Source organism: Xyrauchen texanus, chromosome 20 (genome assembly GCF_025860055.1).
Source record: "Xyrauchen texanus isolate HMW12.3.18 chromosome 20, RBS_HiC_50CHRs, whole genome shotgun sequence".
Lineage (NCBI taxonomy): Eukaryota > Metazoa > Chordata > Actinopteri > Cypriniformes > Catostomidae > Xyrauchen > Xyrauchen texanus.
The window spans coordinates 5,228,125-5,247,024 of record NC_068295.1 but is presented as its reverse complement, the minus strand read 5'-3'; the positions used below and the strand labels follow the sequence as shown (position 1 = coordinate 5,247,024).

At 37.9% G+C, this 18,900-nt stretch overlaps 1 protein-coding gene across 1 annotated transcript; it reads left to right on the top strand.

Annotated features, from left to right (window-relative positions):
* The first annotated feature begins 277 nt into the window (after nt 1-277).
* On the top strand, nt 278-17,737 carry LOC127660530 (macoilin-2-like). The gene is given in 12 exon segments (XM_052150840.1): nt 278-536; nt 9,898-10,039; nt 10,525-10,651; nt 11,330-11,453; nt 12,453-12,631; nt 12,751-13,321; nt 13,654-13,812; nt 13,902-14,084; nt 15,228-15,348; nt 15,467-15,544; nt 15,546-15,642; nt 15,813-17,737. Coding segments are annotated over 12 exon segments (2,064 nt in total). The 5' UTR covers nt 278-456; the 3' UTR covers nt 16,016-17,737.
* The last annotated feature ends 1,163 nt before the right edge of the window (nt 17,738-18,900 follow it).

Sequence of the window (18,900 nt, the reverse complement as noted above, 5' to 3'; positions counted from 1 at the left end):
GAAGTTCTGAATTTCTTTTATAAAACGTAATGGTAATTTTTCACTTAATTAATGTCCTGGCTATACATTGTGATCAGATGAATGCCACTTTGATGAATAAAAGTACCAATTTCTTTCTCAAATCTGTACATTATTCCAAACCTTTGGCCGCCAGTGTACAATAAACAATTGCTGAGTGATTTATGATTTTGTTTGCCATGTAGTTGTAGTTGCTTGGTTCTCTTCCGGGATCTGGCAACACTGTCAACCAGTGCGTGTCACTGTGCGTCTGCGCCGAGAGAAGGAGGGGCGGGTCTTCCACTCTGTCTTTTTATTTATTTCTTTGTTTCCAGCAGAAAAAAATAACCGCAGCGGAGTATTCCTCTGCGGGACTGCCAATGTTTCCCGTCCGAATAAAGACAGAACCCTGGACCATACTGCTGTAGGTATTAAAAAGCCCGATTTAAGGGGGCGAGGATGAAGCGGCGCAATGCGGACTGCAGCAAGCTCCGACGGCCCTTAAAACGGAACCGAATCACCGAGGGGATCTACGGCAGGTACGACTCAGACACCCCCGTTCAAATTTCCAAAACTAACTAAAAAAAAAAAAAAAAACGATTTTACTTTCTTTAATGTCTAAGGTAATCAGAATCTCATTAGAGGTCGTAAATCATATAGCCGAGCTAAGCTAACGTCAACAGAGCTGACTTGAGGTAGACAGCCGTCTCCGCAAAAATGAATGAGCTACTGTAGGCCTCACCGGGAGCATTGTACATTGATTCGTTTTAAAAGAATGAAACCCGCGAAACATTGCGGTGTGGGCTCGAGACACGACCGTTAGAGCCAGTAACTGTCTGGCAATAGAATGATTGACGTGACCGTATCGTTAGAGCCATTAACTGTCAATTATCAGAATGGTTGACGTGACATGACCGTTAGTCTGTCAGTAACAGATCTGAAAGGATCATTTGATTATGTTTTGTCTTCGCCTCACAAGACCAGATTTTCAAGAATGGAAATTAGAGTAATTTAATTAGCAAATCTTATGTAAAATAGTGACAGACAGCGAGAGGTTTAGTCAAATAGTGTTTTTTATACACCAGAAGGACTGTGTAGATGCCTCAAATAACAAAAGTTTGCCCAGTATTTACTCAGAAGTACTATATAATTCAGCCTGTTTTCTTGTAGATGTTAGATAGAAATCTCTATGATTTTCCACAGAATTAATTATTGGTCATTTAAATAATCTTTACCTAATTTACCATCTCAAAAATACAGCGGTAGTAGCCTACCATGGCACAGGGATGGTATAAGATCCTAATACCATAGCACTGTTTGATTAATAACTACATACCATGTTATATACTGGGTACTTCAATAACACAGTGATATTACCATGAAGGTAGTGTCCAATTCAGTATAATGGTTGGCTAATTGACTGATTGTAGTCATTATGTAGTCAGAGCCAGTTTGTTTGTCTCTGTGTTTGTGCCTTTTGGATTATCTTAATCAGATATCTGTATCTGTCAATCAAAAGTTATGGAGTTTCTACTCATACCCATTTTTTGTTGTGTATGTGGTATTTCCCCAATAAAATAATCAGCTGTACCGATTGGCTCTGGAAAAGCTTAAAAGTGAAAAGACTGCTCACTACCAGTCTTTCACATTGCTGTTGTTGGGTGATTTTATGCCACTCCTGGTGCAAAAATTCAAGCCAGCTCAGCTTTGTTTGATGGCTTGTGGCCACCCATCTTCTTCTTGATCACATTTCAGAGGTTTTCGATTGGGCTCAGGTCTCTAAACGAATCTGCCCGATTCCAACCTTGCTGAAGTACCCTCAGATCATCACAGATACTCCACAAAATTTCACAGTAGGTGCGAGACACTGTGGCTTGAAGGCCTCTCGGGTCTCCTCTTACCTTTAGACGACCAGGTGGAGGATCGGTGATGAACTAGGGGTGATTCAGCAAGGCTGGAATTGGACAGATTCGTCTTTGTGAAGGACACATGAAGCAAGCCACGAATCTGGTTATCCTGGAAGAAAACTTGCTTCTTCTGCTCTGACAATGTTCCTGAACTCTGAGGATTGTTTTTTCCAGCAGTACAATGCTCCATGCCACACAGCCAGGTTAATCTAGGTGTTGAAGGAGGACCACCAGATCAAGACCGTGTCATGGCTAGTCCAATCTCTAGACCTGAACCCCATTGCAAACCTCTGGAATGTGATCAAGAGGAAGATGGATGGCAACAATCCATCAAACAAAGCCGAGCTGCTTGAATTGTTGTGCCAGGAGTGAAATAAAGTCACCCAACAACAGCAATATGAAAGAATGGTAGTGAGCATGCCAAGACGCATGAAAGCTGTGATTGAAAATCAGGGTTATTCCACCAAATATTGTTTTATGAACTCTTCCTAAGTTAAAATATTTGTAATGTTTTGTTTATAAATGAATATTAACTTGTTTTCTTTGCATTATTCAAGGTCTGTAAACACTGCATCTTTTTTGCTATTTTGACCAGTTGTAATTTTCTGCAAATAAATACTCTAAATGACAATATTTTTATTTGGAATTTGGAAGAAATGTTGTCAGTACTTTATAGAATAAAACAAAAATGTTGCAGTGGTCACTTATTTATTTATTTTCAGAGCTGTAATGTTCTTTACATTCCAAAGGATCATCTTCAAAATAAAACACATCAAATACACTAATTCATCATGCATCCTAGTTTTCTCTGCTATAGGTTTCTAAATCCTTCCAAAAAAATCTTGAATAAGTACAATGATAAAACAAATGAATAATTTTTTCTTTCTTCATTTCACAAAATTCAATCAATTTATGATCAATTTAAATCTTTCCAAGACTTGATTAGCTGGAAAAATCCTATTCAAATAGCATTTATTCTGTATTTTCCATGCTTTGTCCCAAGATATACTCCTAGATAAAGAAGACCAAAAAATCTTGCTGCACGAAACAAAAGAGAGCAAAGAGAATGACTTATTACCTTATTACTACACTGATGTTTTAAAACATCAACATTTTCAACATAAAGATGTTCACAAATATCATTGATGTTGACTTCCACTGAACCGGAATTTCATTAAAGTAATACTCTACTTTTTGGAATTGCATCAAGAACGATGGCAAATTGTTGACAATGGCAAACTGGTAATTGAAATTTTCCTAGAAACTTCGTATATGACAACAAATAACCATTTTATTATTAGCTGACTAACCAAAAAAACAAATCCCTTCATTAAACCGAGAATGATAGAACAATTATTTTTTCTTTTTTTAATAATATGTCTTTGTTATTCCATATGGGGTTTCTACTCCACAGTATAGAGCTGTTCGGATGTGACGTCAATTTGTAGGTGAACCAGGAAGTCTAATTCGCCATGGGTTCTCTTGGGTTTTCCTATGGGTTTTTATAATGTTTTTTTGAACTTGTGTGCAAAATAATGTCTGTGTAAAAATTACTTGACGATACATGGATGTTTTGTTCTACAACATAAATTACATAGTCATAACTCAAACATGAATTTGGATGCTGACATGCATTTTTGAAAAAAGGTATGTAATTCAATACGGCTTACTGTTTGTGGTATGACTGTGTGATATTTATAACAAGATGTTCACGTATCGTCAAGTAATGTTTACCACAGGCCTTAGTTTTTTCAGAACTTCAAAAACCCATAGGAAAGTCCAGAGGGAACCCATGGGCGAATTCTCTTCCGTGTTTTTGGACTACACAGCTCTATTGCATGTTTCTTGTATTTGCTTTTAGAATAAGCCCTCATAAAGGAACTTTAAGTTTAGTGTATGGGCTGTTTAATCATGGTGTTGACCTGTGGTCTTTATTTGCCATTGTTTGGGTCTGTTCAGCAGGTCTATTGTGTGTTTAGAGGTGACATCAGTAAAATCCAGTTCACATTTGTTAGCTGATTAGCTCACCCCTCTGGATGAAGCCTTGACATGGATTGCTCATGTGTGTATCAAGGTTGATGAAATGTTGTTGGTAATAATGAATTAATGCTTAGGTACTGATAATCTGCAAGATGGTGGCAACAAATTTGCAGTTTATTATTTCAGATTTTATTAAACCAGTCACTACTGTCTGTGGAGGTTATGGGTTTTGTCATTAGAATTTCAGTTCTGCATTCGGTGTAGTGAAACAACATTTAATAAGTGTAGTGGTAACTGCTGGATGTGGATTGGTTACACTTATCACGATATAGCTTAAAAAAATTATGCAGCTATCTTGATATTTTAAGGACTAGTTAAAAATATTAACCTTCATCTAAACAATCCCGATATGAATTCTTAAAATTCCAAGATTGTCTTTCTATTTTTTATTCTAGATTTACTTTTACTATAAAGTTTACTTTTGGTACTTTTAAATAAGTAGCAACTGAACTGCATATTTTGGTCTCCATTGTTAATTTTTAAAATGTATATTTCTGTGATTTACCAAGTTCGAAGTTTCTTTATATGTTTAATTAGCTGAGAGAGAATTTATTTCATATGCAAGCAAAATGGACATTATAACTTAAATATACCAAATGAGTCCAAATCGAGTGAAATCAATCAATCAGTATCTTGTCAATCAGAATCTAATCAAATTGGGAAGTCTGTAGCGATACAGAGCCCTAATATCTTTCACCCATTTGATGATACTCAACATGTATCCCTATTTACTTGTTTTGAAATGGCTCCATTCTGGTATGTAAAACCTTTTTTTTCACAATCCAATTCATTTCAGATGGAAAAAGTCAAACCCTATACTTTTTCTTGTTGATTATTCATACAGATAGATTCTGTAATCTGACAAATTAGTCTTATTTGTCAGATTACAGAAATCAAATGGGTTGTGAATCCCATTTTATGTTGACTTTAAATTAGAGACTTATTAATACATCTCTAAAAAAACGCTCTTAAGGCGGTTGCACACTGGACGAGAAGTGTCGCGGCTAGGACATGGCACAGGTATCAAACGCCGGGCACGTTGATGCGCTTCAGGTTGCAGACATTACGCACAAAAGTTACCAAGGTTTTTCCATTCTCCAAGAATGCTAAAGTAAATTATCAATGTCCTTCGATAATCATTTGAGTCGAATTTAATAGAATATATGCAAGTTGCGCTCCATGGTGCAGCAGAAATTTGAGCAGCCTCCAGAGTCGTAGCTGGGCACCGGCATCAGACGGCGAGTGGCGGCAGCAGTGTGCGCACCTTCATTGAAAACATTTGTTTTAAATTTTCAAACACGCATGTCATCCGTCAGATGAGTCCAGTGTATGACCCCCTTTTAGGCTTTTGTTTGCACTGCAGGAAAAATAATGTAAGCGAGACTGACTGTTATGACTGCAGTTGTTTTGCTAGCACGTCCAGATTACTTGTCATAGTAACGATTAGGGTTGCAACGGTATGAGATTTTCACGGTATGATAACCGTCTCAGAAAATATCACGGTATCACGGTATTACACAATTACTATTATCAGTGAAAACAGAAGGGTTATTTTATTTATCTATTTATTTTTGAGCAAACACTTTATTATAATTGAAACTTGAAACCATTTATTTTATTGAAGTATGTGTAAAAAAATGTCTCCCTTTTGAAAATAAAATAAATGGAAAAAATAAGAAAGCTAACAGAATTATAATAAACTGAATTATAAACATGATAAAAAAAAATGCATGTAACTATAACATGTTATATAAATAAAGCATGTTAGCATAGCATGTTAAATTAACTACTAAATGAAAAATAACATCAGCTGTGTGAGCTTTTAAAGTAATGTCCTATGATTATTAACAGTTAAAGGGGTCATATAATGCCATTTTTGTACAAGTTAATATGAATCTTTAGGGTCTAAATGAAAACTTTGTAATATACTTTTATTAAAAATTCTCATTAGTATTTTAAGAAAACACTAATTTTACCTGCTCAAAAACAGCTCTGTTTTCATCACGCCGTTTCAGAGCATATGACTTTAAATGATAATGAGCTTTGGTCACCCCGCCCCTCCGTAAACATTAGCCACATTCATTGTGAAACGTGCAAGCGATTTGCAAAGATTAATATAAAGGTTAATAAAACGTTACACTTCTTCTGGAGGTGCAGAGGGAATATAAATAGTTGGTACCGAATCTTTTTTCAGCAGTAGCTTCTTAGCAAAACCAGCTTTATACTGACCCTCGTTTATAAAGCAGTCTGGTGAAAAATGATTCGCGCAAACATGAACGCATTGACGTTGCTCGTGGGGAATATTCCCATCGTAAACAAAACTCAGCCACTGCGTCTTCAGCAGTTCAGATTTAGGAACATCAAAATGACTGCTGTGTTCATTATTACACCGAAGAACAGAACACCACAATCGCTTAGGCGATCAGAATTTATACACATATTACACAGAAGGAAAGGCTCCTCATTACCATGGTTAGGTCAGTGTGCTAGTCTTAAATAATATTAATATTAATAATAATAATGTATTTATTAAAAATAAATACTAGCTGAAACACATCTTGAAACTTTAACTACAACTGCCACTGTTGATATAAAACGAGGTCTAATAGATTCTACCTTTCAGATTATTTCATATGAAACTATAACATTTTGTCAAAATATAACAGTTACTTTTACTCATGTAAAATCCTGAAACAAATTTGTAAAGGTGATGGTGATGGGGTTTTTTTTGGCGCATAGCACAGTGTTGCTATTTTCCTCAGTGCTGTTTGAATTGACAATCTCCGTAACACTTTAAACTAGAAAAGTCTCCCTAGAATTGAAATTGGTCACAGTTTTGACGTCTGCGCTCCGCAATATCGAGGGAAGCCCAGTTGTTGAACGCGTGCACCAGAGAGAAGAGCATATCATTAGTGCGAGCTCGTTACTCTCGCAAAAGTGCAGATGAGAAGTCTTAAGCTGTTTGCGAGATTATCATTAAATCTGCCTCGGCAGGTAAATACTCGATCATTTGGGCGGCCGCTGAAATATCTTCAATGGGAGAAGTTACCATGGCATTGTTATTTCCCTGCTGTCCGCGACCCAGTCCGAATAGACCAGTTGAGAAACACTGCTTTAACTCACACACACACTCATGTCAGACCCTCTCGCCTCGCTTCTCTCTGACATCTGCTGCATGTGTGTGTGTGTGTGGCGCAAGTTGACGAGTCTGACAGACAGTCGAGAAGGAAAGGAGATGCACACGTGCATGTGACAATCTCCGGCCGGTTGCATTTTTTTTCTCAATACCGTAGATAAGGAAATGTACATGGTATGATAACCGTCAATTTTCAAACCGTGGTATACCGTGAAACCGGTATACCGCTGCAACCCTAGTAACGATGCAAACTTGCATTGGTTCACCATGCATGAGAGTTTAGCAATGGATGCTCTTCCATTGAATATGTTTTTCATGAGGGCATTCTCCAAATATAAAACGTGCATCACAGATAATGGTGTAAAAACGGGAATGTTTGTTGTTGCTGTCACTGCAGGTACTACAGTTAAGAAAGAGACATTCAACACTTTGCGTTGTGGTGGCTTGCTATCACTATTGCTTTCCCTTTGAAGTGCCCTAAGAAGACATCATTTATGCAGTTTGGAATGATGTCTTATTGCAACTCCTTACGTAACAACCCATCCTGCACTACGAATGATAAAAAAATTACACAAAACCGATCCGACAGGTATTGACATTGTTATGAAAAACCTGGAAATATCAGTTCATTTTATAGTTATGAACCTTGGAAAGTAAGACATATGAATAAAATCTTAGGGAATGTCATATATTGTTAATATATTTTTGTATTAGTTATGCTCGGCTCTAAAATATTTCAATGACTGGAAATGGCTCTTTAGTACCACTCTGTTTCAGAGCCATGTCAAAAAGTATTTTTCCTACATAACACTGCAGTGTCCGGATACTAATAATAACTCCATGCTGATGCACCAGAAGACCAAGGATTTCTTTATTGCTAAATCCTATCCTAAAGTATGATTTAACTAAATCCTACACATCCGTGTCTTCCATTGATGAAGCTGCTGGCTCGGTTTTTTATTGTTGTGATGATGCGCTTCTAGTAATATTGTGAATTATTCACCCAATATAATTCTCATAATGCTACCACTTTATTCTTGTAATTTTGACTATTCTCAAAATATTACGATTTTAATGTCATAATTCTACGACTTTATTCTTGTAATTTTAACTTTATTCAAAAAATATTATTACTTTAATCTTATAATTCTACGACTTTGTTCTCGTAATTTTTACTATTCTAAAATTATTATGACTTTAATCTTATAATTCTCGTAATTTTGACTTTATTCTAAGAATAGATATTCTGACTTTATTCTCGTAATTTTTACATTTATTCTAAAAATAGATATTCTGACTTTATTCTCGAAATTGTTTTTTCCAAACGTGGCACTAAGACGCTGTCTTACTTTAGTTTGTGCAATGTATGATTTAAAATATTTAAAAAATATATTTAAAAAAATGCTTATCTTGTAATCACATAAGACAAGGAAAGTGTTAGAAATTAATCAAAAGGTGTGGAACTAATCTTTCAAAAGTGGAACATAGAACCATATGTTTGTTCATGTAGCAAAATGCAAGGTTGTTTCGCTTTCAGTTTAAGAAGATATCGTTACTTCTGTTATTCTAATGGATGTTACATTGGCAGAACAATAGAACTAATATCTTATGAATGATCATGTTTGTAAAGCCATTGTAAAGAAATGAAAGGCAGGGAGCATCAAAGCAGCAGTTCAGGTTTTTGTGGCATTGTTTTTAAATGTGAATACATCATCATTATTTTTAATTATTTAAATCTCTTTCTCCCTTTTGCATGTGTAATACTGAGCTGCGATATTAGATCTTTGTTTTTGATTCAACAGTCCATTGATTATGTCATCTGTAAAGTTACTTCTGTAACACCTATCAACTTGTGTTTGTTTTCCGATTTACAAACAATAATCATTGTCATCAAAATGCTATTAATAGCATCTTCAATGCCTGTATGAGCAGCACGTCACCTGTTCTGAAGAAATATGTAGAAGTGGTTAGATGGATGCAAATAATTTTAAACAGAAGAGCTGTAACATGCCACATGTTGAGAAAGTTTTTCTTTAAACATAATTTATACTCATGATTGTTGATATTTTTCTTTCTTTTGACAATATTCTCACTAAACACTTTATTATGAACACCTGTACACCTACATATTCATGCGATTATCTAATCAGCCAATCTTGTGGCAGCAATGCAGTGCATAACATCAAGCATATATGGATCAGTAGCTTCAGTTAATGTTCATATCAACCATCAGAATGGGGGAAAAATTTTTTATCTCAGTGATTTTGACCATGGCATGATTGTTGGTGCCAGACATGCTGGTTTATGTATTTCTGTAACTGTTGATCTCCTGGGATTTTCAACTGTTGATCACCATTTTCTCAGTCTCTAGAATTTACTCAGAATGGTGCCAAAAACAAAAACCTCTAGTGAGCGGCAGTTCTGTGGACGGAAATGCCTTAATGAGAAAGGTCAACAGAGAATGGCCATACTGATTCAAGCTGATAGAAAGACTGTGGTAACTCTTATAACCACTCTGTACAATTGTATTGAGCAGAATAGCATCTCAGAATACAGATGGGCTACAGCAGCAGAAGGCCATGTCATGCACTTTATAAGAACCATAGTGTTCCTAATCAGTGTGTGTATATTTATGTGTGTGTATGCGTAAACAACATGCTATGTATTGGGGGGAAAAACACAGATAGATTTGACTGTAGTTTTAGCTAACTCTGCAGATGCTCAGGGCCATTTGTTTGGTCTCATTCACAGAGTTGCAGGGTACAAATGTTTAAATGAAATGGATAAATGATGATAATTTCTCTTTCTTTTTCTCAGTACGTTCCTGTACCTGAAGTTTCTTGTGGTCTGGGCACTGGTGCTGCTGGCAGACTTTGTGTTGGAGTTCCGCTTCGAGTACCTCTGGCCTTTTTGGCTTTTCATTCGCAGTGTTTACGACTCCTTCAGATACCAGGGCCTGGTGAGTGTGAGAATCAGCAATACTGCCTTGCACAGCAAAGTTTGCCCTCTTATGGGGGTTTTCCACTGTGGATAGTACCTGGTACTTTTTTTAGTACCACCTCGGTCGAGATTCCAAGCGAGCTGAGTCTAAATGTGATGTCAAAACCCTGCAGATCACTAATTGGTCAGAGAGAATCGTCACTACCAGCATCAATGGATTTTCGACACGGGACAACCCGCTAGTTTTAAAGTTGGTTTCAGCGATAGCAGTATCATTTGTTCACGCGACTTTCGAATTGTAAAAAGAAATGGCTGTGCGCAAAACCACGCCATGGTCAATAAACTGGGTGCAGATGTTCCTATCGTTAGCTCAATTCCCAAACTTGCCTACCTGCCCACCTAGACAGCATAATAGCATTCTCAATTCACCCTTTTAAAATGTACACTAAGGTTCATATCATCTATGTGATGATGAGCACTGATGCATCTCTCTCTGTATTTCAGGCTTTCTCAGTGTTCTTTGTGTGTGTGGCATTCACATCAGATATTGTATGTCTGCTGTTCATACCAGTGCAGTGGTTGTTCTTCGCAGCCAGTACATACGTGTGGGTACAGTACGTCTGGCACACGGGTAAGTTCACCTGTTCATTTTACACTTTCTTTCTGTGTTCAGTTTGTTTGAGCGGACCATCCAGCCTGACAAAGCAACATTGGCTCAATCAGTAATGTGAGTTTGGGGCAGGACTATCTGTTTGTTAAACTAGGGAAAGTTTGGGGAGTTTTCGGCAATATATTTGGAAACAGCTATCCAGTGAACAATTCCGTTTGGTGATGTATAAATTACACACTTCAGCTTGGACTTCTACAGCATTTTTCCTGCATTGACAGACTTTATGAGAGGATGACTTTCATGCTGTTGTGAGCTTTTATTGTCATGGCAAGGTATATTCTCTCTTAATAACGCATGCCGATTGTGACCTTGCAGCTGCAAGCATGGCTATTTCTGCTGGTGTGACAGAGCAGCATTGGATCTTGATGTAAACAAAAGGATTTTCCTCAAATGACTCATTCACACTCTTATTCAGAGCTGTGAACAGTACAAAAACATGTCAAGTCAGGTTTTACACCAAAATCAAAAGAAATATATATATTTTTTATTGTTATTGCAAAGTATTACAGATATATTTGTGCTAATGTAAGTAAACAGCTGTCATGTATCATTGTTACATTGACTCATTGTTGTACTGCTTTTGTTGTCTGCAATAGTGCGAGCGCATACTAACTTTCCATTCTCCTCTCATTTCTACAGAAAGAGGAGTCTGCCTCCCCACTGTGTCGCTCTGGATACTTTTTGTTTATATCGAGGCAGCTATCAGATTTAAAGATTTGAAACACTTTCATGTGGACTTGTGTCGTCCGTTTGCAGCACACTGGTACGTTGTTTCCCACAATCTTCCTTCACACTGTCAAATCGCATGCTGGCATAGATGATAAAATACATTACTACAAAACATCTATTGAGCATGTTTAAAGGAGCTGGTTGGGCGTCTCCCCAGTGAAATACAGGCAGGGCCTGAAGTGCAGGGGCACACCCACATAAGTGGCCAGGCTGGCACTGATCCACCCAGATTAACAGCTGGTCCACCCAAGCATACCTGTTATAATATAATGATTTGGAAATAATGATAAACATTTAGTGTTTTATTCGTTTTTCATGACAACTAAGGACATTTTCTCCACAAAGTCTTATTTCCATAATGCAACCTAAACCGCTTACTTTTGAGTTTTTTGTTTTTGTTTTGAAATATCATACAATCTGACAAGCAACAATCATAAAGGACAGAAATCAGACTGTGAGATTTTGAGAGGAAATATGACCTGAACATGCTCTCAGCAGATTTAGTTAGATTTACTATAGAGAGCGTGCCTGAATCAGTGTGGGTTTATTTAGGTTTATCCCATTCGTTAACATTAGTTAATGCGTTAGATATCATGAACTGACAATGAACAGTATATTTATTTATAGCGTTTATTAATCTTTGTTAATGCTGGACCCAGACTTTCAATATTAAACTATAAAAATCCAGTTAAAAATACAGATAATTACATGTTTAATACTGTGATAATCTAAACAAAGAGTGAAATAAACAAACCATTTAAATATGTTTTCAAAAGTTTGTGCCAAATTTTAAAAATAAAGTGTCTGTGAAGAGTATGCTTGAGATGAAATATGAGTCAAGAGATGTTTGAAAACAAAGAATATTCAAGGTAAAAATCACTTGTGAGCAGAATATTTGTATTGTTTGTCATTTCTAATCTAGCTGTAATATTGCCAAATTAGTGTGAACCTATTATTTAATTATATGTGTATATCAACGCTAATCCAATTACATCCTATTTTTATAGATTTGTTTGTGTTTGATTGTTTGCAGTATCGGATATCCAGTGGTGACGCTAGGCTTTGGTTTTAAGAGTTATGTAAGTTATAAGATGCGTCTGAGGAAACAGAAGGAAGTGCAGAAAGAAAATGAGTTTTACATGCAGCTTCTGCAGCAGGCGTTACCTCCAGAACAACAGCTCATACAGAGACAAGAGAGAGAAGCCGAGGAAGGTAAGGATAGAGGGAGGTTTTGGTGGAGGTTTAGAAGGACATGAGGTTGAATAAATGACAGAATCTCTCTCTCTCTCTTCTCTCTCTCTCTCTCTCTCTCTCTCTCTCTCATGCTTAAGCAGCAGCATCTAAAGGCATCCAAGATGTCGACTCTCCAGCTGTGGTGCAAAATGGCTCGGCAGGCGGTAAAAAACCTTCACCCAACACATTACCAGAGTTGGAATACAAAGAGAAAGAACGAGGCAAAAACGAATCCAAAAAACAACACAACCAGAACCATCACAGCAGCACCAGCAACATCTTACCCTCAGTGGACAGTAAATCTCTTGAGGTGGAGTACATGGAGAACAATGTGAACAGTAAGAGACTGAGTAGCTCAGATCTGCTGGGCAGCACTGAGAACCTGCTGAAAGATGAACACTCTTCATCATCCTCCTCCTCTTCCTCTTCCAACTCCAACAAAAATTACAAAAATGCCAGTGGAGGGGGAGGGAGCTCCTCGCCCCGGGGGCATGGAACGGCCAATGGCAGCGTGCCGTCCTCCTCTGGGCCTTTAACGTCCTCTTCTTCCTCAAATAAAGGAGACAGGAAACAGAAGTGTGGAGGAGGAAAGAACTCTGCATCGCACAAAGACCCCGTGGAGAATTGCATTCCCAACAATCAGCTGAGCAAACCCGAGGCACTCGTCAGGTTAGACTCACAAACAACACTGTTCTGTCTCAAAACCTAGTGAGCTGCCTGGCTTGTTGCTGTTTTTGGCCAAAAATGGTGACTTAAGTTGGCAGTTCACTATGTTTTCTGATTCACTTTTGTCCAGTTGAGCCTGTTTAAAACCGGTATTAATATCTGGCTCAGGTGATTCATTCACAAGCGGTAAGGTGAGACAGATCACCTTTTACATGACATGTGTCTCCTGTGACCTGCTTGTGATAGGATTTCAAGTGGAGGGTGTTTGTGACCACATACATCACACGATACGCCAATGTGCTACTGCATGTTGATGGTGTTTGTGTGTGTTTCAGGCTGGAGCAGGATGTTAAGAAGTTGAAGGCAGACCTGCAGGCGAGCAGACAAACAGAACAAGATCTGCGTAGTCAGCTGGGTTCGCTGGGCAGCTCTGAACGCAGCATACGCTCTGAGCTGGGACAGTTGCGACAGGAGAACGAACTACTGCAAAACAAGTGAGACATCCCTTCTTCTGACTGCTCCATAAGAGAGCGCAGAGGAGTGTATCTGTATTTATATATACTGTATTTGTCTGTGTTTTCAGACTTCATAACGCTGTTCAGACGAAGCAGAAAGATAAGCAGACAGTGGGGCAGCTGGAGAAGCGACTGAAAGCTGAACAGGAGGCTCGTGCTGCAGCAGAGAAACTGTTAGCAGAGGAAAAGAAACGCAAGAAACTAGAGGAGGCCACAGCGGCCCGTGCAGTTGCTCTCGCAGCAGCAACCAGGTGCGCATGATGGCCCTAAGCAGCTATATTCCATTCTGCCTACGAAGGCAAATTGGAGCATAGTTGAGCCAAACCTGTCTGTCACAGAACAGATCTTAAAAGCCCGATTTCTATCATGACTCAGTTTTGACAAAATGTGTAGTTATTGCATTTAGCCTTTGCATGGTATTCCATTGTGTATCTCGCATTCCATTCTATTCCATTCTATACCATGTAATTTATTTCACGACATACGTTCCATTCCATCAACCTCTATTCTGTTTCATAAGTTTAATTTCATCCCATCAATTTATTCCATTTTATTCTATTCTAAAACATACATACCATTCTATTAACAACTTTGTTTCTATTCTATTCCACAACACGCATTCCATTCTATTATATAACATGCATTTCATCTACTTCTATTCTATTCCATTATTTGCATTTCATTCCATCAACTTATTCTATTCCATAACATGCATTCCATTCCATCATCAACTTCTGTTCTATTCTAACATGCATTCCATTCTATAACATTGTATTCCATCAACTTCTGTTCTAAAACTGCACTAAAAACAAACAAAAAAAAGGCATTTAATTTCATCAACTTGTATTCCATTGCATATTACACATTCCATTCTATTCTATTCTGTAACATTAATTAATTCCATCAATTTATTCTGCTCGATTCTATTCAATAACATGCGTTCTATTCTACAACATGCATTGTATTCCATTCCATTCTCTTCTATTCCATAACATTCATTCCATTCTATTATATAACATGCATTTCATCTACTTCTATTCTATTCCATAATTTGCATTTCATTCCATCAACTTATTCTATTCCATAACATGCATTCCATTCCATCATCTTCCATTTATTTAATTGCATTCTCTTCTCTTCTTTTCCATATTGTGCATTCCCACCTCAACCATTCTTTACATTGTATTCCATGCACATATATTCCATTCTTTCTCTGACTGTTTTTTTTTTTTTTTCAGATTATTTCTGACTGTTTTTTATAATTCTTCTCTTTTCCTGTTCATTTCTGTTGGCTTTGCATGATTTCAGTTTCATACAACCGCAGGACTACTTGTTCAACTTCATTAAATGTTGCTGCATATGAACTAATGTGTGTGTTTGTGTGTGTCTGTCAGAGGTGAATGCACAGAGTCTCTAAGGAGGCGGATTTCTGAGCTGGAGACGGAGTGTAAGAAGCTTACACTGGACATCAAGGTGAAGGAGGATCAAATCAGAGAGCTGGAGCTCAAAGTCCAGGTCAGGAGCTGTTCATGTGAACATTCACTCAGGATCTCCTGTTTCTTCTGTAAATGGAGAAAAAGTACTGTAGATTAAAAAGAAAATTCTGAGTCCTCTGCCTGTCATGTCTCTGTAGGAGTTGCATAAGTATAAGGAGAATGAGAAGGACACAGAGGTTCTGATGTCAGCCCTAGCAGCGATGCAGGATAAAACCACAACACCTGGAGAACAGCCTTAGTGCTGAGACCCGAATCAAGCTGGACCTCTTCTCTGCCCTAGGAGATGCTAAGAGACAGCTGGAGATCGCACAAGGTCTAACATCATGACCTGCTGTCCGAATTACCCACAAGTGTAGCTTTTGTCATTGAGCATGACTTGCATAATAAGTAGCTTAAAATATTAGGTGCACTGCTGTTTTAAAAAGATAGTTCACCCAAAAATGAAATTTCTGTCACAATATAACCTCTTGTTGTTCTTTTCAGGTCAAATCCTGCAGAAAGACCAAGAAATAAAAGACCTGAAACAGAAGATCGCAGAAGTGATGGCCGTCATGCCCAGCGTGGTGTATTCAGCAGATACAGGCAGCATGACCCCAGTCACGCCCCATTACTCCTCCAAGTTCATGGACACCAGTCCATCAGGCCTGGATCCAAACGCATCCGTTTACCAGCCCCTAAAAAAATGAATGATTATTTCTCACCACAACAGACCTCCACTCATATACACACACACACACACACACACACACACACACTGTCACGGTCCTCCCTGGTTGTTTTATTTTTCCTCCATAGGCCCAGATTAAGTTCATCTTTTGGCATGTCTGTGGCTCAGATTCCTTTTTTTTTTTTCTGGGTTTTACGTCTTCTAATACCACAGCTTCTTGCCTGGTCAGAAGGATGTTGTATCGTGTGACTGTATTTGTTGTAGTAAAAAACAAAAACAACAAAAGACAAAAAAAGAAGACTTTTAAGTGACATCACATGTCGAGTAGGAAACTGCTGTTTCTTTACTCTTGTAACTGTCTAGAAACCTCACAGAAGTCGGTGAGTATCTTCCCGTCAATTCAGAGACCAGTTGACTCACATTTTGGTTCCTCTGTTTTGGATATCGGCCTTGATTTACTTTTCCAGGGGCAGGGGGCATTGAAAGCAGGGCAAGAGTGAGATCTGTCGTCCCAGGTTCTCTACCCTATATCAAAGGTCAAGACGATTTTTACTCAAGAATGTCACCATCTAAGATGACAAGAATGTAACGTGTTGAACATGTCTAGAAAAAACAAAACTAATGTCTGTTCCAAATGTCCCAGAAACAAACGGCAAAATACGACCAAATTATAACATTTTTGTTTAGTTTCTCAGAATCGGACACCTCCTGGTTTTTGTGACTTGTATGACAGATCGAAGCTTCATCTTCAATGTGGATTGCAATGTGTTCAGTTCTTGCAGATGCACCACAAACTTTCAGATGGCTCTTAACAAGTCCCAACAGCGTTATTCACAATTAACATAATCAGTGCCTTTATACGGGACCTCATTGGTGGAATTGAAAGGTCTCTTCCCCCGTCATGCCATGCTTCAAACAATTTCCCATTTGGACAACCTTTTGCAAACAGATCACCAGCCATTTGTGTGACAACTCCGCTCCTGTTTATGTCCTCTTACAAACCGGGCTTTTAAATTCGGTCATTTGTTTACATTTATTTATTTATATAACATTGCACTGTTGCTTATTGACTTCAACAAGCTTTAAGGGAATATGTTAAGTATATAAACACAGAATACCCTCCCTGTTTCATATTGTATTCACCATCTTTCAGTATCAGATGAAAAGCTAGTGTAGTCCAGTGCCAACTACATAGTGGGGATGTAATTTGGTTGAATGAAAAAAAGTGTTTTGGACCCATCTGGTGACTGGCTGGTCCAATTATTGAAGCTGGAGGAGCCTGTTATTATATCATTTTATTTGGGTTTGCTTGTATACATACTTTGTTGTGCCACTTGATGTCGCTATTGCGTTCAGAAAGTATTGCAACTTCACACTCTAAAGCTGTAAGGCTGTAGTTGTCCATGACTTGGAAGTGTTTTCAGTGGATCATAACTCTTTTAATACAGAGCTAGACTTCATCAATGTCTAGTAAACATTGAGTATTACTAGGCTGAAGGGAGAATGCCCAATGCCAACCCACTTTTATCAGCATACCCTTCCTTAAAATCTTCAGGTTTGTGTCAGTACAGATTTTGCCAATTAAAGGAATCACTTCAGCATTTAAGTAATTTTCCTCACAAATATGAGCACCACAGCTGTATCAAGCATTTCCCAACTAGTCGGATTAGTGGTACAGTTCTGGTGCGGGTCGATTCAGAAGAGGATAAGGTTACTGTGTTAAGTTTTCCATTTGATTTATGATGGGTGGGAGGGAGGGGTGGGGTAGCCAGAGTCAGTCCTATGTGGTATTGTAGTGCTCCGAGATGGTTGTTGTTTTAGATGTCTTGTGTTTTTTGACTATGATGTGATGGAGGAAAAGTGGGAAAGTTTACGATGTCAATGTGGTTTAAATGAAAGAGGCAAAAAGAGAAAGATATTTCATTTTCTTTGCCCACGGTCACTGCTCTCTTTCTATCTGTTTTTCAGCCAAGCCTCGGCTGCACTCAGTCTCTGTGAGGTTTCAAGTAATAAAGTTTTTTTTTTTTTTTTTCTGGCATTTGAGATTTCCTTGTGTTTGTCCGTTGATTGTTGTGAGTAAATGCTAGCAAGCATTTACAAGCCCTGGGAATAAACTTAACATGTAGGCCACCATCTCCTAAAAACGTCTACAGACAAATGAGTAAATTGGTTAAATATTGAAATACTCTTTCAAGGCACTACTGCACTGTACATATTTGCAGCGAACAGTTTCTCCATTTCATGCCTTCAGATTCTTAAAGCGATCTAAAAGCATCTTGTGTGAACTCTTAAGCATAAGAATTCATTACGTGCATCTCTTAAACATCTCTTTTTATAACCATGCTACACACAATTAACCTTGCATGAGGTGAATCTGAAGTCTGTTTTCCATGAACTTTGTGATGACAGCAACTAGTCCAAGTCTTTCTTCAATGCATACATTGCTAAATTGACATGCAAATACTGGCACAAGAACGAGCTTTGAGATTATTGGGCTATTTTAATTAATTATTTTATCATAACCAGCATTTTCTTAGCATTACTGTCCTTATGAACTTAAAGGAACAGTATGCACAAAAATAAAAAACAGCTATGTAAACTATACTGTCAGATATACAATTAGTGCTGAAAAGATTTGAAGAGAAGAGGACCATGCACAAGTGTCATTCACTAGTAAACGCAAACAAATTCTGCATTAATATAAGATCAGTTGTTGAGTTCCTCACATCCAGACTGTTGCTCTAATCACATATGGATGCATTAATAATGTAAAGGAGCTGTGTTTAGTATGACACCCACGTTCCTCATGCATCCAGTTCCAGTAGAGCAGGATGAACTGGGATAATGAATTATTTCCAAAGACTTTATGGATGTACAGTTTAACACTGAGCCTCCCTCAAGAAC